Consider the following 26,779-nt stretch of genomic DNA (forward strand, 5'->3'; position numbering starts at 1 on the left):
TCTAGTGGCCAAAATCTAAATTGCGCCTAAACTGGAATAGTGCATTGTGGTCTTTCTCTTGTATTTCAAAGATGGTAAAAAAAAATAGCCATGTTTTATCTTTGTATGATCTTTTACCAGATCTAATGTGTTATATTCTCCTACATTCATTTCACATTTCCACAAACTTCAAAGTGTTTCCTTTCAAATGGTATCAAAAAGATGCATCTCCTTGCTTCAGGTCCTGAGCTACAGGCAGTTAGATTTGGGTCATTTTAGGGGAAAAATGAAAAAAAAGGGTCCAATCCTTAAGAGGTTGTTAATGTTCAGTGCCAAGCATAGAGACACTGTGTTCCATATTTCTTAGTCTTTTGGTATGAGTGGACTTGGTGCAGGTCCAAAGTGGTTACATACAATGATGAAAATAACTAAATAGTCATTATTCAGAATAACAAAAACTTCCCACTCTCAAGGGAAATATGTTTATTTAATTTGTATAATCTGATAAAGGAAAATTCTATTATAGGATGTAATTGTAAAATGTGAATGTTTATCATTAAATCCTTCTTTCTTGAACATCTCTTTTCCACTTGACGAAGTCAGGCGAAGAATACGCCTTTCATAAAAATGTTTCCAACAGGTCGAAGTTATTCCGGGTTTTTTTCTGTTTACTGCACTAACATTCCAAACCAAAACCATGTGTGGTTCATTATTGTGATCCCTGGTCAGAGAACCGCACTGGCCCTTTAAATAACCTACTGCACCCTACTCAAATCAACAACTACCTTGTGACAACTTCGACCCAGTGTATACTATATGTCTGTGTCTGGAACGGCAACCTATTCTCTATAGTAAACTACGTTTGAAGGTGCATAGGGAATAGGGTGCGATTTGGGATGTTTAGGTTCCGAGTCAAAAGTAGCACACTAAGGAATAGGGTGTGATTTTGGGACGTTTAGGTTCCTGGTCAAAAGTAGCACACTAAGGAATAGGGTGCGATTTTGGGACGTTTAGGTTCCTGGTCAAAAGTAGCACACTAAGGAATAGGGTGTGATTTTGGGACGTTTAGGTTCCTGGTCAAAAGTAGCACACTAAGGAATAGGGTGCGATTTGGGACGTATAGGTTCCTGGTCAAAAATAGCACACTAGGGAATAGGGTGCGATTTGGGACATGAAGGCCCTGGTCAAAAGTAGCACACTAAGGAATAGGGTGTGATTTTGGGACGTTTAGGTTCCTGGTCAAAAGTAGCACACTAAGGAATAGGGTGCGATTTTGGGACGTTTAGGTTCCTGGTCAAAAGTAGCACACTAAGGAATAGGGTGTGATTTTGGGACGTTTAGGTTCCTGGTCAAAAGTAGCACACTAAGGAATAGGGTGTGATTTTGGGACGTTTAGGTTCCTGGTCAAAAGTAGCACACTAAGGAATAGGGTGTGATTTGGGACGAACGATATGTTATCAAATCAACAACTTAGTCACATCCTCAGTATATGCCGACTGTATGAGTGACATGCTAATAGTGGAGATGACATAGTCCGTCATAAATCACACATTCCCTCAGCCTGCCTGTGGTGATCTATTTTAAAACATGATTTATGTCAGTGAGAAAACATCCGGATGGGTTTAGCACCCTGCGTACGGGGACGTGTGTGTGTGTGTGTGTGTGTGTGTGTGTGTGTGTGTGTGTGTGTGTGTGTGTGTGTGTGTGTGTGTGTGTGTGTGTGTGTGTGTGTGGAGGGTTTTAATTACAAACTAATCAAGCATTTCTAGACTAGGTGTGAGAACTATGAAGCTGTTGGTGAGGATCACAGATATATATATACACACACACGTTTTCAGACAGTCATGCACACACACACAGTCATACACACACACAGATATAGTCACTGACGTTTTCAGCTAAACATTCAGGGCCTGGAGCAGAAGCACGACGCGGGTGCACACACAGTCACACACACAGTCACACACACACACAGTCACACACACACAGTCATACACACACAGTCACACACACACACACACAGTCATATACACACACACACACAGTCATATACACACACACACACAGTCATACACACACACACAGTCATACACACACACACAGTCATACACACACACAGATATAGTCACTGACGTTTTCAGCTAAACATTCAGGGCCTGGAGCAGAAGCACGACGCGGGTGCACACACACAGTCACACACACACAGTCACACACACACACACAGTCATACACACACACACACACAGTCATACACACACACACAGTCATATACACACACACACAGTCATACACACACACACACACACACACACACACACACAGTCATACACACACACAGTCATATACACACACACAGTCATATACACACACACACACACACAGTCATACACACACACACACACTCCTACTTGCTCGCTCACACACAGGGACTCTGGTCTGAATCCCATGTCAGACAGGAAAAACATTTGGTGGAATTCTAGGTATCCTACCACACCATCTCCTGCCGTTGTACCCTCGAGCAAGGCACTTGACCCCTAATCTACTCCAGGGGTGTCACATTGTGGCTATACAGGTTCAGGTGAACTGGGTGATCTTGTGGGCCAGAAACTGGGACTTTGTAGGCCAGTTGAGAGGAGAGAACACTACTCACCTTGCCAACAAAGACCCACCCTCTAACACACCAGGACCAATGGAACAACAAAGACCCACCCTCTAACACACCAGGATCAATGGAACAACAAAGACCCACCCTCTAACACACCAGGACCAATGGAACAACAAAGACCCACCCTCTAACACACCAGGACCAATGGAACAACAAAGACCCACCCTCTAACACACCAGGACCAATGGAACAACAAAGACCCACCCTCTAACACACCAGGACCAATGGAACAACAAAGACCCACCCTCTAACACACCAGGACCAATGGAACAACAAAGACCCACCCTCTAACACACCAGGACCAATGGAACATTGGCTAAAACATGGCTAGTTGTGAAACACACTAATGATCTATTTACTGAATTAAACGATATAGATAATGTAGAAAAGAGAAGGAAGGGAAGCTAAGGTACACAATAGTAGGTTTTGGTAGACAGAATGTGCTCTTTGGTAAAAGGGATACATTTTGTCACTCTTCATATAATTAATTAAAATGCCTTTATTTGTATAGCATATTCAATGCAAAGATTAAAAACTCTGATTAAAAACTAAGGTTAAACAAAGTTTTTAATCTTTGTTTCCATTTAACATGCAATACAAATAAAGGCATTTTAATGAATTAATTTTTAATATTTTACCTATATTTAACTTGGTAAGTCAGTTAAAAACAAATTTTATTTACAATGAAGGCCTACCCCAATGAAACCGGGCCAATTGTGTGCCACTCATATGGGCCTCCCAAACACATCCAGGAATCAAACCAGAGTCTGTAGTGACATCTCTAGCACAGAGATGCAGTGGTTTAGAGCGCTTCGCCACTCGGGAGCCCCAAGACAATGTATTTGTCTATTTTAATGTACTACTAAGATTGTATTTATTAATTCCAAATGGGTAAAACAAAACTGAACGTAAAACTATTGTTGTGAAGCACAGACAATGATCAATCTGCATTATGCTAATCTATCCACTGAAATTACGTTGTTGTCCTCAAGTGAACCGTCTTGCTCTCATACTTCAGCGTTCAGTTGAGAGAGAAATTGGCCTGGTCTCTTTGTAGCTCAAAGGTATTTAGGGTAAGGGAAAGAGTTAACGACAGTAAACAACTGTCCTCACAGATGTACCCATCAGGTAAACCTATCGATCATAGCGATAGTCGACCACACCACGTGCGCGTCATCCTTGCACAGGTTGGGCACACTGTCCAAAGCGCACAGTTGGAACACGAGGGGAAACTTGTTGAGTTCTAGAGCCCACGACCAGGGTTCCCTTTCGCAATCCCCAAACAACGTTCATGTTATGAGTAAAATCCTTTAGGAAAAATGTATATGCTATCTTCCAAAAAGCAGGTTTAATTGTCCAGTCAGACACGAAACAGACTTCAGAACGGCCTCTATCGGCATGGAACATAGGCCCATCTCTCCATAGACGGTTGAATATTCCTGAATAAAGACGAAGTAGGCTAGGGTGTGTCCCAGACCGGTAACGTTGCCCGGGAAAAATAAACCCACCTGATCTCTCTCCCTCTCTCTGCGTGTGTACTGACCGATCGTCCCGTACAGAACCTAGAGACAGTAGCCCAAACCCAGTGGCTCTGGCTGTGCTGTGTGGGCCGCGTAGTGCGAGCCTCCTTTTCAGGCCCTCCCTAAAATGGAATTCTAGGTGGTGGTGACTAGGCAGTAGGTATGTCGAGCTCCATGCGTGCGCAAATCCAGAATAACACAGTCCTGGAGACAGTTAAGATCTTGCAGTAACCATTGCCACCAAATGGAAAGGTTTGGCTCTGCACTCTCGTATGTAAAAGTGTGGGGAGTAAATTACTATTGTACCTTCCTCTTCCCAAACAATAATCAGAAAAACGAGGATTTTCGTATACCATAAGGATTTATCAAGTTTCTGAGTAAAATATAAAGTTATACGGTTGATTTGCCTAACATATTTAGGCCTATATTATCAGGCTGTATTATTACGGCATTGGATTGAAAACAAGATCTATATTTATAAACGTGTGTTTACAAAGATGGACAAGAACTCAGTCTACGTCTTAGTTTTTTTCATCCATGTGTCATTCTATGATGGCTGATCTCTCATCTGATCTGTATATAAAATCTCAGTGGGCTACTTAACTGGTCGATACACACTATTGAAGTTGGAGCGCCGACTGGTGGTCATTAGGAGGGGCGTGCCAAATAAACGTCTGAAATAAAAGTTTAAGATTTTTAGCTGTTAAAACTGTTTAACTTTGATTTCTCCTAGATTTGTTTTAGCTCTAAAATTGTTTTACCTTGATGTCTCCAATTTATTGTCTTGATGAACACTACTTATGTATGAGAAGTCATATACATATACATATACATTTTACATTGTACATTGTTGAGATTTAAACGTTTTATCAACGCATTAACTTAATATTGAGTTTGAAATATGTATCAAATATCACCATGAAGTATCACGTTGGAACTGTCCCGTTTTAAAAATGTGTCCACCGTGGACTTCGTTTCCGAGGCACGGACGGGGATCGAGCCCGCGATCTTCGGTTTACGAGACCGACGCCTTACCACTTGGCCACCGCGCCTGGTAATAGTGCGAAGGAAAAAGATGAGTTTTCAAACCTTCTTCCTACCAATTGACTGAATCCGTTTGGACAATGTTATGGATGATACAAATATATTTATTGATAGTAGCACGTTTTTATGACGAGCAATCTCAAACATACATCTCCAAACCAAGACACACCGTGTCATCTTCCACTTAGCTAAGCTTAGCTAAAACTGACGTTGGTAGCTAGCTACTGGAAGTTAGCAACACGGGTCGTTTTCAAAATGTGACTTTAGCCGGCAGAAAGCAAAATAGGATGATGATGATGATGATGCCCGATACGATTGTAATGACGCTATTTCGAACACGCCCTGTCCACGTGTTCCTGAATGTTGCACTGCACCCGGATGTAGTGGGCGACTAAGTTAAGGATCATGTTGCTAGCCCGGTTTGGTATCTCAACCATCGACGTTATATGTTGACGATTATGTGATTTATAGCTAGACAGAGAACTTGGATGCAGATTGCAAGCGTGGCTCATTTTAACCTGTGTGCGTGGGGCATTTTGGTAAGTCCTAGGCATGTTCCTAGCTCAGCAAAGATGTAGCTAGCTAGCTAACTAGCTGACCCCATGAGATCAATACAGTACATCCAGTTCTGTACCGGTGTCATTGTCAAAAGTGGTCACCGAAGGTTGCAAATTCATGGAATTTTGTTAGAATACATATGAGCCTAATAATACTCTTTGTCTGATATGTGCACCGCACTGTAACACGTTGCAATGTTGTTAGCTAGCAACAATAACGTTACAATGTTGTTAGCTAGCAACAACAACGTTACAATGTTGTTAGCTAGCAACAACAACGTTACAATGTTGTTAGCTAGCAACAACAACGTTACAATGTTGTTAGCTTCGTTTCAAAGCTCAGGCTAAGTTCCACATGTGTGTTCCGTGGAACATACAGTATTATTCAGGTTCCCTGAATCAGGGCAGTGAAATGTGTTCTATAAGATCATAAGTGTGCGTGTTTCAACAGAGTAGCCTACCTATGTTACTTACCGTAACTGAATTTCATATTCCATTCTATATTCATAATATTGCATTTATATATAACCTGGTAAAACTACATTCCCAACCGTTCCTTTGCAGGTGAAGAAGCCTATAAATCAGCACTACTGCAGGAGGAACCCGGGAGAGGCTGGAGAGACCCTGAACTGACACCCCAGCCTTGTCCCAAGCCGGCGTTGATCTTCCACACCTTCCATGTCCCAGGTGTAGGTTAAACCCTTGAAGTTGGCGAGACCCTGAAGTCGCACCCCTGTGACACCCCTGGGTCCCCTCCCCAGCCTCAGCACCAGTCTCAGCCCCAGCCTCAGCACCAGCCTCAGCCCTAGCCTCAGCACCAGCCTCAGCCCTAGCCTCAGCACCAGCCTCAGCCCCTCTGACGACCTACCATGCCCCTGATCGTGGATGCTGTGTGGGCCGTGTGGAGCATCGGGGCCGGGGTCTATGACTACTTCCACACCAGTGCCATGGAGGAACGCATCGGCAACCTGGAGAGCGTCCTCACCATCCACCAGTGTGTCATAGCAGCTCTGTCCGCAGGCCTCGTCCTCCTCATGACCTACATACTGTGGAGAAAACACTGAAGCCATGCTTGTATTCAGTCAGTGTCCCGGGGGGGGAGAGTCTCCCCCTAGGTACAGATCTTGGATCATTTCCCCCTCCCTCAATCCTATCTGTAACCAGTAGTGGGGAAAATACTAAACTGACCCAAGATCAGCATCTAGTGGCAACTTCACCCTACTCTAGTGGAGATGGGAGATGAGACGGTCCTAGATACACCAGACCTAAGGACTGCATCACGGATAGCATCGGCTACTCACCAGACTAACAGCCAGTCCCAAATCACTCCCTAACCCTCCCCCATTGCCTTATGTCGTATCATGCGATGACTGTCAGTTTAGGGGCGGGGCATCGTGTAGGAGTGACGCCACCTAGCATAAGATAAGGACCTTGGCACTAACCCTTAGGTGCTGGCAGATCTGAAAGGTCTTGATAGGTATAAGCAGTGTAACGTTGGATCATCACATTACTACTGGAGCTCAACAGACAGTCCTCAACCCCTCCCTAGTCCTTCCCCTCGGCCCTGACCCTCAAATGAACGGTCTGGATAGGTATGACAACTGGGTAGGTATAGGATTCTGTTTCATCAAAGCGCTACTATTGGAAGACGAGCTCAAGAGACCATGAGGAGTTGATTGTGGAAAGTAGCCCTGGTATACAGTGTAAAGGCTCTATCAGAGCTGGTTGGAGTAGAGTCATCCCTCCGCCTCGTTCGTTACTCTGCCGTTACTTGTGCAAAGGCTCTATCAGAGCTGGTTGGAGTAGAGTCATCCCTCCAAGTCTCGCAAACTCTCTATCAAAGCTGGCTTGTTGAGTAGAGTCATCCCTCCAGGTCTCGTTCGTTCTATCAGAGCTGGTTGGAGTAGAGTCATCCCTCCGTTTACAAAGGCTCTATCAGAGCTTGTTGGAGTAGAGTCATCCCTCCGCCTCGTTCGTTACTCTGCTTGTGCAAAGGCTCTATCAGAGCTTGTTGGAGTAGAGTCATCCCTCCGCCTCGTTCCCGTTAGTCTCCCTCCGTTCGTTACTCTGCCGTTACTTGTGCAAAGGCTCTATCAGAGCTGGTTGGAGTAGAGTCATCCCTCCGCCTCGTTCGTTACTCTGCCGTTACTTGTGCAAAGGCTCTATCAGAGCTTGTTGGAGTAGAGTCATCCCTCCAAAGCCTATCAGAGCTTCATCCCTCCGTTACTCTGCCGTTACTTGTGCAAAGGCTCTATCAGAGCTTGTGTTGGAGTAGAAAGGCTCTATCAGTCATCCCTCCGCCTCGTCGTTACTCTGTTACTCTGCTTGTTGTTATCCCTCCGCCTCGTTCGTTACTCTGTCTATCAGAGCTTGCATCCCTCCGCCTCGTTCGTTACTCTGCCGTTACTTGTGCAAAGGCTCTATCAGAGCTTGTTGGAGTAGAGTCATCCCTCCGCCTCGTTCGTTACTCTGCCGTTACTTGTGCAAAGGCTCTATCAGAGCTTGTTGGAGTAGAGTCATCCCTCCGCCTCGTTCGTTACTCTGTCGTTACTTGGAATGGGATTGAGAGGAAGTCTGGGAGCTGAGGGTCGCTGGAGAGGGGTTCTTCAATCTGAGAGCTCGAGTGCCGTGTTGACTGTAGCTGGTCCCAGATCTGTTTGTACTATTGTGTCAACTCCTTGCCATGCCAAACATGGAATTGACATGATAGCACCAACAGATCTGGGACCAGTCTATCATGACTGGCTGTGATCAGAACACACTGTATTTTTCCTGCTTTGTGGATACTGACGTCTAGCCTGGTCCCTGATCTGTTTGTGCTGTCTTGCCAACAATGACCATAATGACCGTAGGAGTGGGCAAGACCATACAAACAGATCTAGGACCAAGCTAACTCGGCCACTTGTTTAATTTAAAACTATCATCCATTGAATGTAATTGATTCATTTTGGTCCTGTTATATTTTGCCGAAAGGGATTTGTGAAACATGGCTTCCGTCCATGTCACTGTAGAATAAGCCAAAATAATAATGACACTGTTGGGACTAAACATTATAAACCACTTTTCCGGGACACAGATTAAGCCTAGTCCTTAGAATAAAAAGCCTGGTCAATGGAGAATCTCTGTTAAGTTATTATTTTTATTTTTTTAGCCCAGGACTAGACTTAAACTGTCTGAAATCTTCCATGAAAGAGAAAGATAAACACCTTTTTTTTAACTTACTGTCGAGGTTAAACATTGTTACACGTTTCCATGACGATGACACCTTTGACGGTTTTCTCTGTATTTGTATGTCATAACATCTCCTTTTAAAATCATGCTTTTATCATTGTTGGATCTGTTCCCTGTCTCACTGGTTCACTATTATCATGTCTGTCGGCCATTGTTGTCGACTCAAGTGCAACTGTGTGTATTTTTCTGAATTACTACCTGGTTGTTGGTTTCTATGTGAACAAACGGTATTAATGTCAGGTTAATAAATAATGTGATTAACTCTGCACTATTCTTTCCTCAATTTATTTGAAGTATTCGTTTATCATGTACAAACTCTGATTTGTAATTCCTTTGAAAGTTGGATGCCATGCCAGTGGTTACAGCTGGTTGTCATGACGTCACTGAGATACTGTCCTGTAGGTTGTAACTACAACCTTGTTCCTGGAGAACCAGATCCCTATGGGCCCTGATCAAAAGTAGTGCACGACATAAGGAATAGGGTGCTATTTGTAATGGAGCCATGGACTCAGGAATGTCCACAGATAAATATGGTCCATCCAGGTCAAAGATTCTTCTTCTCTTGATTCGTATCAGGGATTGAGAATGGCAGGAAGACACTGCTTCTTCCTTTCTGAGTAACTGTCGACTTGCCCAGGATTGCTGCTTCCATAGTGCCCGCCCCCTAAATATGACATCAGACCAAATGGCTGAATAAATACATCTGTCTTTCTCATTATACCAGGCTATTTGCTCAGTCGGGCCTACTCCCGTCCCCATTATGTTTGTGGGTCAGTCCATTCTTATTAGTACCATACTCTTCACTTCCACACGTCTGATGTATATATACTCTGTTTATTAGGTACACCCGTTAAGAACCGGGTCGGACCACCCGTTAAGAACCGGGTCGGACCACCCGTTAAGAACCGAGTCGGACCACCCGTTAAGAACCGGGTCGGACCACCCATTAAGAACCGGGTCGGACCACCCGTTAAGAACCGGGTCGGACCACCCATTAAGAACCGAGTCGGACCACCCGTTAAGAACCGGGTCGGACCACCCGTTAAGAACCGGGTCGGACCACCCGTTAAGAACCGGATCGGACCACCCGTTAAGAACCGGGTCGGACCACCCGTTAAGAACCGGGTCGGACCACCCGTTAAGAACCGGGTCGGACCACCCGTTAAGAACCGGGTCGGACCACCCGTTAAGAACCGGGTCGGACCACCCGTTAAGAACCGGATCGGACCACCCGTTAAGAACCGGATCGGACCACCCGTTAAGAACCGGGTCGGACCACCCGTTAAGAACCGGGTCGGACCACCCGTTAAGAACCGGATCGGACCACCCGTTAAGAACCGGGTCGGACCACACATTAAGAACCGGATCGGACCACCCATTAAGAACCGGATCGGACCACCCATTAAGAACCGGATCGGACCACCCATTAAGAACTGGATCGGACCACCCGTTAAGAACCGGGTCGGACCACCCATTAAGAACCGGGTCGGACCACCCATTAAGAACCGGGTCGGACCACCCCTGTTGCCTCCAGACCAGCCTGTACCTCCAGACAGCCCGAATTATTCAGGGCATGGATTCTACAAGGTGTGGCTTTCAAACGCTGCTCAATTGGGATCAAGGGATCTAACGTGCACCAGGAAAACATTCCCCACTACACCACCACCACCACCAGCCTGTACCGTTACACCACCACCACCACCAGCCTGTACCATTACACCACCACCAGCCTGTACCGTTACACCACCACCAGCCTGTACCATTACAACACCACCACCACCAGCCTGTACCGTTACACCACCAGCACCACCAGCCTGTACCGTTACACCACCACCACCACCAACCTGTACCGTTACACCACCACCAGCCTGTACCGTTACACCACCACCACCACCCGCCTGTACCGTTACAACACCACCACCACCAGCCTGTACCGTTACAACACCACCACCACCAGCCTGTACCGTTACAACACCACCACCAGCCTGTACCATTACACCACCACCACCAGCCTGTACCATTACACCACCACCACCAGCCTGTACCATTACAACACCACCACCACCAGCCTGTACCGTTACAACACCACCACCAGCCTGTACCATTACACCACCACCACCAGCCTGTACCATTACAACACCACCACCACCAGCCTGTACCATTACACCACCACCACCAGCCTGTACCATTACAACACCACCACCACCAGCCTGTACCGTTACAACACCACCACCAGCCTGTACCATTACACCACCACCACCAGCCTGTACCATTACACCACCACCACCAGCCTGTACCATTACAACACCACCACCACCAGCCTGTACCGTTACAACACCACCACCAGCCTGTACCATTACACCACCACCACCAGCCTGTACCATTACAACACCACCACCACCAGCCTGTACCATTACACCACCACCACCACCAGCCTGTACCATTACAACACCACCACCACCAGCCTGTACCATTACAACACCACCACCACCAGCCTGTACCATTACAACACCACCACCACCAGCCTGTACCATTACAACACCACCACCAGCCTGTACCATTACAACACCACCACCACCAGCCTGTACTGTTACACTACCACCACCACCAGCCTGTACCGTTACAACACCACCACCACCAGCCTGTACCGTTACAACACCACCACCAGCCTGTACCATTACAACACCACCACCAGCCTGTACCGTTACACCACCACCACCACCAGCCTGTACTGTTACACCACCACCACCACCAGCCTGTACCGTTACACCACCACCACCAGCAGCCTGTACCATTACACCACCACCAGCCTGTACCATTACAACACCACCACCACCAGTCTGTACCATTACAACACCACCACCAGTCTGTACCATTACAACACCACCACCAGTCTGTACCATTACACCCACCACCAGCCTGTACCATTACAACACCACCACCACCAGTCTGTACCATTACAACACCACCACCAGTCTACCATTACAACACCACCAGTCTGTACCATTACAACACCACCACCACCAGCCTGTACCATTACACCACCACCACCACCAGTCTGTACCGTTACAACACCACCACCAGCCTGTACCATTACAACACCACCACCAGCCTGTACCATTACACCACCACCACCAGCCTGTACCATTACACCACCACCACCAGTCTGTACCATTACACCACCACCACCAGCCTGTACCATTACACCACCACCACCACCAGCCTGTACCATTACAACACCACCACCACCAGCCTGTACCATTACAACACCACCACCACCACCACCAGCCTGTACCATTACACCACCACCACCAGCCTGTACCATTACACCCACCACCACCAGCCTGTACCATTACAACACCACCACCACCAGCCTGTACCGTTACAACACCACCACCACCAGCCTGTACCATTACAACCACCACCACCAGCCTGTACCATTACACCACCACCACCACCAGCCTGTACCATTACACCACCACCACCAGCCTGTACCGTTACAACACCACCACCAGCCTGTACCATTACACCACCACCACCACCAGCCTGTACCGTTACAACACCACCACCACCAGCCTGTACCATTACAACACCACCACCACCACCACCACCCTGTACCATTACACCACCACCACCACCAGCCTGTACCGTTACACCACCACCACCACCAGCCTGTACCGTTACACCACCACCACCACCAGTCTGTACCGTTTTAATCACCAATTCAGGCTGTACCACAACAGAACCACCTAAGTCCAGGGGTCTGTACTTTTAAAGGGACCACCACCAGTCTTTGTGCCCACAACAAATGGGAGGCTGTAAAAAAGAAATAAAGGGACCACCACCAGCCTGTACCATTAAGTCAGAAGTTTACACCACCCTTACCAAATACATTTAAACTCGGTTTTACCAATTACATTTAATCCACCAAAAATTCCAGTCTGAGGTCAGTTAGGATCAACACCACCACCAGAATGTAAATGTCAGAATAATAGTACCAGAGAGGATTTATTTCAGCTTTTATTTCTTTCATCACCACCACCAGTGGGTCAGAAGTTTACATACACTCAATTAGTTGTTTAACTTGGGTCAAACATTACAACACCACCACCAGCTGTACAATAAGTTGGGTGCATTTTGGCACCACCACCAGACAGCCTGGTGTAACTGAGTCAGGTTTGTAGGCCTCCACCACCACTTTTCTGCCCATAAATTTTCTACCATTGAGGTCAGAGCCTGTACCATTACAACACTCCAATACCAGACTGTTGTCCTTAAGCCATTTTGCCACCACCTCAGAGTAATGTATTGGATAGACCACCACCAGAGTAATGTATTGGGTTGACCACCTCCCAGTAATGTATTGGGTAGACACCTCCAGAATGTATTGGACTAGACCACCTCCCAGTAATGTATTGGATAGACCACCTCCCAGTAATGTATTGGATAGACCACCTCCCAGTAATGTATTGGGTAGACCACCTCAGAGTAATGTATTGGAAAGACCACCTCCCAGTAATGTATTGGGTAGACCACCTCAGTAATGTATTGGATAGACCACCTCCAGTAATGTATTGGATAACCACCTCAGAGTAATGTATTGGGTAGACCACCTCAGAGTAATGTATTGGGTAGACCACCTCAGAGTAATGTATTGGGTAGACCTTCTCAGAGTAATGTATTGGGTAGACCACCTTAGTAATGTATGTGTAGACCACTTACGTACAGTAATGTATTGGAAAGACCACCACAGAGTAATGTATTGGGAAGACCACCTCAGCTTAATGTATTTAGACCACCTCCCAGTGATGTATTGGGCAGACCACCTCCCAGTAATGTATTGGGTAGACCACCTCAGAGTAATGTATTGGGTAGACCACCTCCCAGTGATGTATTGGGTAGACCACCTCCCAGTAATGTATTGGATAGACCAGCTCAGTGTAATGTATTGGGTAGACCACCTCCCAGTAATGTATTGGGTAGACCACCTCCCAGTAATGTATTGGATAGACCACCAGTAATGTATTGGGTAGACCACCTCCCAGTAATGTATTGGGTAGACCACCTCCCAGTAATGTATTGGGTAGACCACCTCAGAGTAATGTATTGGGTAGACCACCTCCCAGTAATGTATTGGGTAGACCACCTCCCAGTAATGTATTGGGTAGACCACCTCCCAGTAATGTATTGGGTAGACCACCTCCCAGTAATGTATTGGGTAGACCACCTCAGAGTAATGTATTGGGTAGACCACCTCAGAGTAATGTATTGGGTAGACCACCTCCCAGTAATGTATTGGGTAGACCACCTCCCAGTAATGTATTGGGTAGACCACCTCCCAGTAATGTATTGGATAGACCACCTCCCAGTAATGTATTGGGTAGACCACCTCCCAGTAATGTATTGGGTAGACCACCTCCCAGTAATGTATTGGGTAGACCACCTCCCAGTAATGTATTGGATAGACCACCTCCCAGTAATGTATTGGGTAGACCACCTCAGAGTAATGTATTGGGTAGACCACCTCCCAGTAATGTATTGGGTAGACCACCTCCCAGTAATGTATTGGGTAGACCACCTCCCAGTAATGTATTGGGTAGACCACCTCCCAGTAATGTATTGGGTAGACCACCTCAGAGTAATGTATTGGGTAGACCACCTCAGAGTAATGTATTGGGTAGACCACCTCCCAGTAATGTATTGGGTAGACCACCTCCCAGTAATGTATTGGGTAGACCACCTCCCAGTAATGTATTGGATAGACCACCTCCCAGTAATGTATTTTGTAGACCACCTCTCAGTAATGTATTGGGTAGACCACCTCAGAGTAATGTATTGGATAGACCACCTCAGAGTAATGTATTGGGTAGACCACCCCCCAGTAATGTATTGGGTAGACCACCTCCCAGTAATGTATTGGGTAGACCACCTCCCAGTAATGTATTGGGTAGACCACCTCAGAGTAATGTGTTGGGTAGACCACCTCAGAGTAATGTATTGGATAGACCACCTCAGAGTAATGTATTGGGTAGACCACCTCAGAGTAATGTATTGGGTAGACCACCTCAGAGTAATGTATTGGATAGACCACCTCCCAGTAATGTATTGGGTAGACCACATCCCAGTAATGTATTGGGTAGACCACCTCAGAGTAATGTATTGGATAGACCACCTCAGAGTAATGTATTGGATAGACCACCTCCCAGTAATGTATTGGGTAGACCACCTCCCAGTAATGTATTGGGTAGACCACCTCAGAGTAATGTATTGGGTAGACCACCTCAGAGTAATGTATTGGATAGACCACCTCAGAGTAATGTATTGGGTAGACCACCTCAGAGTAATGTATTGGGTAGACCACCTCAGAGTAATGTATTGGATAGACCACCTCCCAGTAATGTATTGGGTAGACCACATCCCAGTAATGTATTGGGTAGACCACCTCAGAGTAATGTATTGGATAGACCACCTCAGAGTAATGTATTGGATAGACCACCTCCCAGTAATGTATTGGGTAGACCACCTCCCAGTAATGTATTGGGTAGACCACCTCAGAGTAATGTATTGGGTAGACCACCTCAGAGTAATGTATTGGATAGACCACCTCAGAGTAATGTATTGGGTAGACCACCTCAGAGTAATGTATTGGGTAGACCACCTCAGAGTAATGTATTGGATAGACCACCTCCCAGTAATGTATTGGGTAGACCACATCCCAGTAATGTATTGGGTAGACCACCTCAGAGTAATGTATTGGATAGACCACCTCAGAGTAATGTATTGGATAGACCACCTCCCAGTAATGTATTGGGTAGACCACCTCCCAGTAATGTATTGGGTAGACCACCTCAGAGTAATGTATTGGGTAGACCACCTCAGAGTAATGTATTGGATAGACCACCTCAGAGTAATGTATTGGGTAGACCACCTCAGAGTAATGTATTGGGTAGACCACCTCAGAGTAATGTATTGGATAGACCACCTCCCAGTAATGTATTGGGTAGACCACATCCCAGTAATGTATTGGGTAGACCACCTCAGAGTAATGTATTGGATAGACCACCAATGTTTCGGCATCACTGTTCCTTCTTGAAAGGCAACTCCATTGAATGGGAGACTTTTGCTCTGTCAACTGAGTTGTTTTCCTGCCAAAGGCTGTGCATCTGTTGAAGGTATGATATATTACTATTGAAATGAAAGGCTTGTAGGCATATCCGCAGGAAGTAGGTCTGCTGCAGTACCACCTGAAAAATCACAATTTAAAAAAAAGTATTCACATCAAATAAATTGTGCTCTAGGCCTTTATTACTCCTGTGTGAGCCGGAGACAAATACTCCTCAAAAAACACCAATCTCTACTGGACAACTTACAATGTCGACAGGAGTTTTTCCATGTAATATCACCTGAACAGCAGCTCCGCACGTGGAGTCGGGGTCTCAGGGACCGTAACCAGGGAATGGGGTTGAATCCCAGCCAAGGCATATTATTTAGAAAATCGTTTTATGTGACAACACACTTTCAAGCACATTGTTGTTCAAACTATTATTTCTATTTAGTTAAGTATAAGCTTCAACCATAAGCATCCTAAATAATGCCATAGAATCACTGTTTTTAATAGCGAAACAAGGGATTTCACCGCAATAAAAGGGAAGCATGACGGAAGGTCCTAACCGGTAACTGATAGTAGGCTACTCAGACCTCGCGACGAGCCACTGCGCCACCGAGATTTGATGAATATTGTGGGAAAAAAACGTCTCCATGAACATCAAATGCTGCTTTTCATTGCTGACCAGCAGATATCATTCATGTGCATATTGTTAAAAGATTTGCATAATTAATATTTTTTTCAGCATGATTTGGTGAAAGCCCCAAAGGCTTCAGAAAAGTCTTGGTTTCCCATCAATATTTATGCTCGTCAGCTACCATCTAAAATAGAAAAGACAACTTTCCATTTGTTCCCCAAAAACTTGTGGCCTTTCTCAATGTTATACATTTGAGTGATGTTGTCAACTGGGAAGTTGAGAAAAAAAAAAGATCTCTGACTTGGGATTTTTTTTTACATTTACACTACATTACATTTAAGTCATTTGGCAGAATTGCTTTGAACAGTCGTCCAAGTCGGAATTCCAAGTCGGGAACTCTGGCATCTTTTCTTGAGCTCCGACTTTCCAACCCGAAGATGACTGACCTCACTTTTCCCAGTTCCCAGTTGTCTTGAAAGCACCATTGGCCCTCAAACTTGAACTCCAGACACGCCATTTCGAAAATTAGGCGTTTCCCGCGAAACGGAAAATGCGTTATCACACTCCCTCATCTGATTGGTCGGATAGGCGGGCCTTCTGACTTTGTGGCTGTGGTAACTAGTAATGACTGCGTGTGAATGGCAAACGTTTCTCTACCGAACGTCATCTGCCAACCCGTGATGATTCGCACCAATCACAACTCTCACTTCTCCAAACAACGCCTCTGATTCGGCTAGGATCTGTGAGGGCGGTTGCTTTCAAGTCACCATTTGAATTATTGAGTTCAGGGAGTTTATGCCTGATATGTGGGAGAAAAAAACGGTCAATTTGACTGTTTTGTAGAAGCTCTCAGGAAAATTGTACTAAATGGTTCATTTGCATAGAGTTTTGTAGCTTTACCAAACCGACATAGCGGCTAGCCTAGCTAGCATTATTTCATGGCATCTTTCCAACTCACCTTATTTGTTGTGATATCTACAGCGATTCAGCAGGTCCAGCTAACAAGCTAGCTCGGGGTTAGCATAACTAGCTAACTGACGTTCAGTAGGAAACATAGCGACACAGAGATAGCTAGGTGAACGTGCCGGGTGCTTGCTAACTTCTCTAATTTCGTGCGTCCTTGCGATTTAATCGAAATAGTTTCTCTGACGAACTTTTTTCTAGTCAACAAACAATGCATTTCTACAACAAGACTAATGTTTATTCCATGAATTTGACAAGAAGATAGCTAGCTAACTTTGCTGGCTAACACCGCCTGGCTAGCTTCAGCTTGCTCGTTATTGGTAACGTTACTCTTTGTTTTGACAAAGGACTTGACATTTTTTTCTTCCATATTTGGAATATTCCTGGGCCATGTCTCCCCAGAAGCACGGTTCTTCTGACGGCGGCAACAACGTATCGGGTCCCGCTGTGGGATACGTTGGCACCGGTGGCGGCAGAGCGAACGGCCGTGTCTACCACCACCAGACAACTGCAGTTGTGATGCCCGCAGCCAAGAAGCCGAAAATGGAACTGGTTCAAGCCGATCATGAGTTGTTCTTGCAGGCATTTGAAAGTGAGTTGCTGTCATTGTCGTCATATAATGTTGTTGCATGATTAGTTACCTTTTTATTGCTAGATTGTCATTTACAATCAATCTCTATTTAATCTAGTTTATATAGTAGTGTCCCTTGTGAGGCATCTTTCGAAAAACAAAATTATAACCACATTTCACCAGAAAGAGGTCAAGTTCAAAGCATCTGACAGTCATCATTATTTGAGTCATCAGTATACAAAGAAATCTGACCCTATTTTAGATTTATAGCTAACTACTGTAGTTAATTTATTTTACCACGTGTTTGCTTACTTCCTCCTCTGAAGAGATTACATGTGCCAGAACTACTTTAAGAAATGAGCATGTGCTGCCTTTGAAATATTTTTGGTATTTTTTATTGAACCTTTTAACTAATTAAGAACAAATACTTATTTACATTGACGGCCTACCAAAAGGCAAAAGGCCTCCTGCGTGGACGGGGGCTGGGATTAAAATAAAATATAGGACCAAACACACATCACGACGAGAGACAACACAACAGTCCATAAAGAGAGACCTAAGACAACATGGCATGGCAGCAACACATGACAACACAGCATGGTAGCAACTGTGTACTAACTAATGTGCTTCTACACCTGCATTGCTTGCTGTTTGGGGGTTTAGGCTGGCTTTCTGTACAGCACTTTGTGACATCAGTTGATGTAAGAAGGGCTTTATAAATACATTTGATTGATTTATTAATGTAACACACATAAATATGTATAGGGTCACTTCCATGTTAAAGGGACCAATGATCACCAATATGGGAAGTCTATATTTGTGAAAAATTTAAAGGTGTGTGTGTGTATATATACATTTTTCAACCATTTCCCATCCTAAAAATTCGGAATAAGCAAAGGCTTTGATTTCTGGTCAAACATATGGAAAAGGGGTATAAGAAAACATCTACCAGAAAGTATTAAAAGGTTTTAGAAATACATTAAAACACAACAATGTTGGAAGTAACGACTCTTAAAATCAACCCTTATATTTTGTTTTGGGGAAGTGTTTCTGCCTTCTGTAAGTTTAAGAAAACATTCCCTGTGCTTTGAAATTCCCTTATCAAAAACCCACATAGCTAGAGTGTTTTTTTGACATACATTTTGTTTATGAATTATTAAGTGATTTACAACTCAAAATCCCGTCATCAAATCGGTAACAGAATTTCACCAATTGAATTGGCTACAATGGGGAATCATAGTAGCCACAAACCACAGTTGGATTCACATGTTTGGACAGTAGAGTACAGTAAAGAAAGGTATAGTTCCATACAGTAGAGCACACTAGTTGAGTACACTATAATTTACTGCACTATACTGTACTGAACTATACTATATGGAACTATACTCTACTGTACTCAATGCACTATACTATACTGAACTATACTATATGGAACTCTACTGAACTGAACTATCCTCTACTGAACTCTACTGTACTAAACTATACAATACTGCACTATACTCTACTGAACTATCTTCTACCGAACTATACTGTACTGAACTATACTCTATTGTACTGCATTACACTCTACTTTTCTGCACTATACTATACTCATCTCTGCTCTACTATACTTTACTGCACTGTACTCTACTGTACGAGTATACAAATAAGATTGTTGTTTATGTAAAGTAATTTACTGTAAGCTAATAAATGTTGACCCAGTTTCAGAGCCAACAATAATTACCCTTCTAGGATAAATTGTCTGTTGTTATCAATATAATGTTATTGTCAATGTAATTTACTGTGAACTTAGTGAATGTTCAACCAGTCTATTGTGTTTCCAGAACCGACCCAGATCTACAGGTTTCTCAGAACAAGGAACTTGATAGCGGTACGTTGGAAACCTTCTCGGCACCTTGTCATTCTTTACTGTCTGTGGCCTCTAATGGTGTGTCTGTTTTGAAGATGGTAACCATTTAATGTACCTCCTAGAATAGCATTCTGTTGAGCAGATAATGACTTACCTTGAACCAGCTGTAACATGGCTGGTTAATGATGTCTGTTTTGAAGATGGTAACCATTTAATGTACCTCTAGAATAGCATTCTGTTGAGCAGGTAAAGACTTACCTTGAACCAGCTGTAACATGGCTGGTTAATGATGTCTGTTTTGAAGATGGTAACCATTTAATGTACCTCCTAGAATAGCATTCTGTTGAGCAGGTAAAGACTTACCTTGAACCAGCTGTAACATGGCTGGTAAATGATGTCTGTTTTGAAGATGGTAACCATTTAATGTACCTCTAGAATAGCATTCTGTTGAGCAGGTAAAGACTTACCTTGAACCAGCTGTAACATGGCTGGTTAATGATGTCTGTTTTGAAGATGGTAAAGTTTTGATGCGCTGCACAGTTCCACTAGATAGAATGGCCTTCTTTTGGTCATTGGACAATCTGTTTGGTCATTGGACAATCTGTTTGGTCATTGGACAATCTGTTTGGTCATTGGACAATCTGTTTGGTCATTGGACAATCTGTTTGGTCATTGGACAATCTGTTTGGTCATTGGACAATCTGTTTGGTCATTGGACAATCTGTTTGGTCATTGGACAATCTGTTTGGTCATTGGACAATCTGTTTGGTCATTGGACAATCTGTTTGGTCATTGGACAATCTGTTTGGTCATTGGACAATCTGTTTGGTCATTGGACAATCTGTTTGGTCATTGGACAATCTTTTTGGACAATCTGTTTGGTCATTGGACAATCTGTTTGGACAATCTGTTTGGTCATTGGACAATTTGTTGCAACATTTCTGTACAGAAGATGCAAGTGCAGATTTCTAATAGTTTTTTTCCTGTTTGTTGTTGTATTTTCAGCCCATATTTCTGAACAGAACCCTCACCTACATGTCCCACAGAAACTCCAGAACAAACGCCAAACGGTAAAAACCTGCGTGAGCCATTTAGGTTATTCTTCAATAACACAAACTCCACAGCAAATCAAGGGGAGGAAAAATAGGTTTATTTGAGAAGGACAAATCAAGATGTTATGCTGGGAGGAAGATGTTCAGATGTTCAGTCTCCCCTCTCAGCTTTTCTCCCCCAAACAAAGGAACAGGATGCTGTTTTATAGCCTACGGTTGACCAATCAAAAGTCCTTGCAGTATGACTGGGCCAATGGCCAAATAACCAGTATCCTGCTCCGGACTGTACAGAACGAAGCTCTGAGTTCAGGAGTGACATTCCACACATTCTAAACGGCTGTTGAACTGAAAACCAACTCCTATTTACATTGACAATTCCCTATTGACCGTTTAGTATTATATTTTGTCTTTAGTACTCTCGTCCTCTCATCCTCTCAAACTCTGCGTTGTGTATTTATCTTCAACGTAATCTTACACCTGCATGAAGGTGTTGATTCTATCTGTTAAATGCTTTCACATGTACATTTATGTTAGGCATTCTCAGCATACTAATGAAGCTAGTTTGATGAGTTTCCAGTCTTTTTAAATAGCCTACATGAGCAGCAGACATAATGACCGTGAACCTGAAGAGTTGGTAGGGTTGGTAGAACTCTTCAGGTTCACGGTCATTATGTCTGCTGCTCATGTAGGCTATTTAAAAAGACTGGAAACTCATCAAACTAGCTTCATTAGTATGCTGAGAATGCCTAACTGAATTCCTAACTGAACCACACAGGACTGTTGTCTGCTGAAATGAGACAACGCACGCTGGTCGCCTATTGGCTATCTCTTTCTCTATGTAAATGAGAAAGGGTGTGTTTAGTCATATTAGCTGTTTTGCATATCGTTTGATTATAGTGATATTTGGGTCCCTGAGTTCTTCTTGATTATAGTGATATCTAGAATCAAATGTTTGTCCCCTATGTTGTGAAAAGCATCCTACTGTCTGTCTTTCTGCCTAACGTGAACGGCAATAGCACAAGATACACATGAAAACAGGAAATTACACCAGGAATCGATAGAACAGAATTTTTTATTATTTAAAAAAACAAACGTAATATCTTAAATTTAAAAAAAAAAGTGTATCTTTCCATTAATCCTTTACACTGGTGGGAATTAGCCTATATGGATATGGGGGCTGAAATGAAAATGTATCTTACAGAATACATATGAAATGCAAATGTATAACCATGGTAACTATCAAAACAGCGGAAGAGTTAGGAGATTATGGGAAAATGATTAGACTAAAGGTGAGGACACAACAGTTCACCTGACAGGTAGGAAGCCTCGTGGTTAGAGCTTTGGGCCATCAAATCCCAGAGGGAACAGTTAGGAGATTATGGGAAAACGATTAGACTAAAGGTGAGGACACAACAGTTCACCTGACAGGTAGGTAGCCTCGTGGTTAGAGCTTTGGGCCATCGAATCCCAGAGTTGACAAGGTCTAAATCTGTCGTTCTGCCCCTGAGCAAGGCAGTTAACCCACTGTTCCCCGGGCGCCGACAACGTGGCTGTCGATTAAGGCAGCCCTCCGAACCCTCTCTGATTCAGAGGGGTTGGGTTAAATGCGGAAGACATATTTCAGTTGAAGGCGTTCAGTTGGACAACCTGACTAGGTGACTTTTCCTTTCCCACAAGGCTGAATCCAAACATGTTATGTACATTTGACATTTTACTGTACTTTTCACTGCATATGTTGATAATGAAATCTGAAAATACTCTGAATGCATTCAGGAAGCTCTGAGCTCTGACGTCATGTATAGCGTGTTACTGTACAGCCACTGAGGTCTGACGTCATGTATAGCATGTTACTGAACACTGAGCTCTGATGTCATGTATAGCATGTTACTGTACAGACACTGAGGTCTGACGTCATGTATAGCATGTTACTGTACAGACACTGAGCTCTGACGTCATGTATAGCATGTTACTGTACAGCCACTGAGGTCTGACGTCATGTATAGCATGTTACTAAACAGCCACTGAGCTCTGACGCCATGTATAGCATGTTACTGAACAGCCACTGAGCTCTGACGTCACGTATAGCATGTTACTGAACAGCCACTGAGGTCTGACGTCATGTATAGCATGTTACTGAACAGACACTGAGCTCTGACGTCATGTATAGCATGTTACTGTACAGACACTGAGCTCTGACGTCATGTATAGCATGTTACTGTACAGACACTGAGCTCTGACGTCATGTATAGCATGTTACTGTACAGACACTGAGGTCTGACGCCACGTATAGCATGTTACTGAACAGCCACTGAGCTCTGACGTCATGTATAGCATGTTACTGAACAGACACTGAGCTCTGACGTCATGTATAGCATGTTACTGTACAGACACTGAGCTCTGACGTCATGTATAGCATGTTACTGTACAGACACTGAGCTCTGACGTCATGTATAGCATGTTACTGTCCAGACACTGAGGTCTGACGTCATGTATAGCATGTTACTGTACAGACACTGAGGTCTGACGTCATGTATAGCATGTTACTGTACACTGAGCTCTGATGTCATGTATAGCGTGTTACTGAGGTCTGACGTCATGTATAGCATGTTACTGTACAGACACTGAGCTCTGACGTCATGTATAGCATGTTACTGTACAGACACTGAGCTCTGACGTCATGTATAGCATGTTACTGTACAGACACTGAGCTCTGACGTCATGTATAGCATGTTACTGAACACTGAGCTCTGATGTCATGTATAGCGTGTTACTGAGGTCTGACGTCATGTATAGCATGTTACTGTACACTGAGGTCTGACGTCATGTATAGCATGTTACTGTACAGACACTGAGGTCTGACGTCATGTATAGCATGTTACTGTACAGACACTGAGCTCTGACGTCATGTATAGCATGTTACTGTACAGACACTGAGGTCTGACGTCATGTATAGCATGTTACTGTACAGACACTGAGGTCTGACGTCATGTATAGCGTGTTACTGTACAGACACTGAGCTCTGACGTCATGTATAGCATGTTACTGTACAGACACTGAGCTCTGACGTCATGTATAGCGTGTTACTGTACAGACACTGAGGTCTGACGCCATGTATAGCGTGTTACTGTACAGACACTGAGCTCTGACGTCATGTATAGCATGTTACTGTACAGACACTGAGCTCTGACATCATGTATAGCATGTTACTGTACAGACACTGTTACAGTTTAGGAGATTTATAAATACCCCCAAATCTGCCATTTTCACTCCATTTTCAAGGAGTGTACAGAGCTCAATGGGTTGAATACATCCTCACTTTACGGTGATGTATATCTTCATTTAGTGGTGATGTCTGATTCTCCCACTTTCACACTTCCTGTCATGGATTTAAGATCATTGGATGGTTGTAGGAGCAGTGGGCGGGGCACTTTTCCAGCGTGGTTAAATCCTTGATGGGGAGTATGCAACACAAGTGTGGAGGAGGAAGACACAGCCTCAGAGATGCAGTGTAAATCCCCAGTGTGTCCTGTCTATTAACCCTGGGGGGGGGTTCTCTGGGGGGGGGTCAGGAAGTCCTCCAGGGTGGATCACCTGCTGTACAGAGTGGAGAAGAAGAGGGCTGAGCAGAAGGCACACAGGTAAACAGACCATCATCTTCCAGAGCTGTGTTCCAATACTAACCACACTAACTGGGGAGGCTGGGTAGCCTAGTTGTGGACTAGTGACCGGAAGGTTGCAAGTTCAAATCCCCGAGCTGACAATCTGTCGTTCTGCCCCTGAACAGGCAGTTAACCCACTGTTCCTAGGCCGTCATTGAAAATAAGAATTTGTTCTTAACCTTTATTTAATTAGGCAGGTCAGTTAACTGGACTATTTGTGACATAAATTCAGTATATAGTTTGCTTATTGGTATAGATATAGTTAGTATGCCAAAAGTTCCCAGGTGTCCTACTACATTCACCAAAATAGGAAGTGGACACTATCTCTGTGCTTTTAGAGCCGATAATGCAATTCTTCAGAAAATGGGCGTGGCTTCACAACAGAAATGGAGGAAATATGCAGCCTGTCCAATGAGAGCGGCTACAAATGAATTCCTTTTGAACTAATTATGACAAATGTTAACAAAATGTTGTAATAAAGTTATGACTTTTCAAATAAGTTACCTTGCACGTTATGTTGGCTGACAATTTGTAAGCTCCGCTGTCCTTACGAACCACATAGCATATCATTACAGCAGTATGTACCGGTATGTTAGCTAGCTACCCAACGTCAGTTGGTTATTAATACATCATACTTGCCAGTATATTAACTATAGGCTATCTAACTATCCAACCATTACTGACTTGATTTTTCCCGCCATTCTTAGCTTAGCTAAATGATATAGTCGTTGTGTGTTCTCAATGGACATTCGGATGCGTTCGTAAATTCTCTCTGGCTATCTGGATAACATGAAAACAGCCTAACCAGCTCTGCTAGGGTGAGTAAAATGGTCCGAGTGAGGTGTTCTCTCATCTGTGTCTGGAAGTAGTTATCCAGTGACCTTGGGTGCTTGACTGCCGTTGTGAGGTCAGAAGGCTCGGATCAACCCTACTCCTCGGCCGGAGCGTCCAGTAACACTGTCTGGCAACGTGCTCTCTGAACACTTTGAGAGCCAAACACTCTGAATTTACAAACGGACAATCTGACAACACAACTCTGGCAGTCCAGATTTGAATTTATGAACACACCCGAAATCCTAAAATGTCTAGCTAGTTATTTGTTATGCTAACAAGCTAGCAAGAGGTTGCATAGCAACAGCATCAACTTCCTGTAGACGGGCGAAGAGCTAGTACGCTCAACTGAAAGGATACTGTGTGTTTACAGTTGACTTAAATTTTACTAATAGTATATATTCATTAGGGAGGCAGTATGTTAGTATGGGTACTCATTAAGTATGTAGTATGTAGTATGCAGTATGTTAGTATGGGTACTCATTAAGTAGCTAGTATACAGTATGTTAGTATGGGTACTCATTAAGTAGCTAGTATACAGTATGTTAGTATGGGTACTCATTAAGTAGCTAGTATACAGTATGTTAGTATGGGTACTCATTAAGTAGCTAGTATACAGTATGTTAGTATGGGTACTCATTAAGTATGTAGTATGTAGTATGCAGTATGTTAGTATGGGTACTCATTAAGTAGCTAGTATACAGTATGTTAGTATGGGTACTCATTAAGTAGCTAGTATACATTAAGTAGCTGTTACAGTATGTTAGGTACTCATTAAGTAGCTAGTATACAGTATGTTAGTATGGGTACTCATTAAGTAGCTAGTATACAGTATGTTAGTATGGGTACTCATTAAGTAGCTAGTATACAGTATGTTAGTATGGGTACTCATTAAGTAGCTAGTATACAGTATGTTAGTATGGGTACTCATTAAGTAGGTAGTATACAGTATGTTAGTATGGGTATTCGAACACAGCTCTGGTCTTTTTCCATTAGTCCACTGTTGATACAGTGATGATGTGGCCTGCTACACTTTCCTCGTTGAAAGTTCTCCAGGCCAATGTCCTGTACTTTAACCAATGACTTGCAAAACGAAATGGGACTGTATCAATGAGT

General features: G+C 43.9%; 2 protein-coding genes and 1 non-coding gene across 3 annotated transcripts in view; 2 read left to right on the forward strand and 1 right to left on the reverse strand.

Annotated features, from left to right (window-relative positions):
• Positions 1–5,144: 5,144 nt before the first annotated feature.
• trnat-cgu (transfer RNA threonine (anticodon CGU)) lies at positions 5,145–5,216 on the reverse strand. Its single transcript has one exon. It is a non-coding gene; the product is annotated as a tRNA-Thr (tRNA).
• Positions 5,217–9,526: 4,310 nt separating this feature from the next.
• On the forward strand, positions 9,527–17,484 carry LOC135553879 (uncharacterized). The gene is made up of 3 exons (XM_064985806.1): positions 9,527–9,539; positions 9,838–10,583; positions 17,476–17,484. Exons 1-3 carry the CDS (start codon positions 9,527–9,529, stop codon positions 17,482–17,484), a joined length of 768 nt encoding a protein of 255 aa, XP_064841878.1.
• Positions 17,485–17,526: 42 nt separating this feature from the next.
• Positions 17,527–26,779, forward strand: part of LOC135554766 (polycomb protein suz12-A-like) — a 39,870-nt gene continuing 30,617 nt past the window's right edge. Inside the window, exons 1-4 of the mRNA XM_064987198.1 lie at positions 17,527–18,293; positions 20,096–20,142; positions 21,127–21,191; positions 24,743–24,811. Of these exons, the coding sequence (XP_064843270.1) occupies positions 18,092–18,293; positions 20,096–20,142; positions 21,127–21,191; positions 24,743–24,811 (383 nt within the window). The 5' untranslated portion in view covers positions 17,527–18,091. The remainder of the gene's footprint in view (positions 18,294–20,095; positions 20,143–21,126; positions 21,192–24,742; positions 24,812–26,779) is intronic.

Source organism: Oncorhynchus masou, chromosome 14, assembly GCF_036934945.1.
Source record: "Oncorhynchus masou masou isolate Uvic2021 chromosome 14, UVic_Omas_1.1, whole genome shotgun sequence".
Taxonomy (NCBI): domain Eukaryota; kingdom Metazoa; phylum Chordata; class Actinopteri; order Salmoniformes; family Salmonidae; genus Oncorhynchus; species Oncorhynchus masou.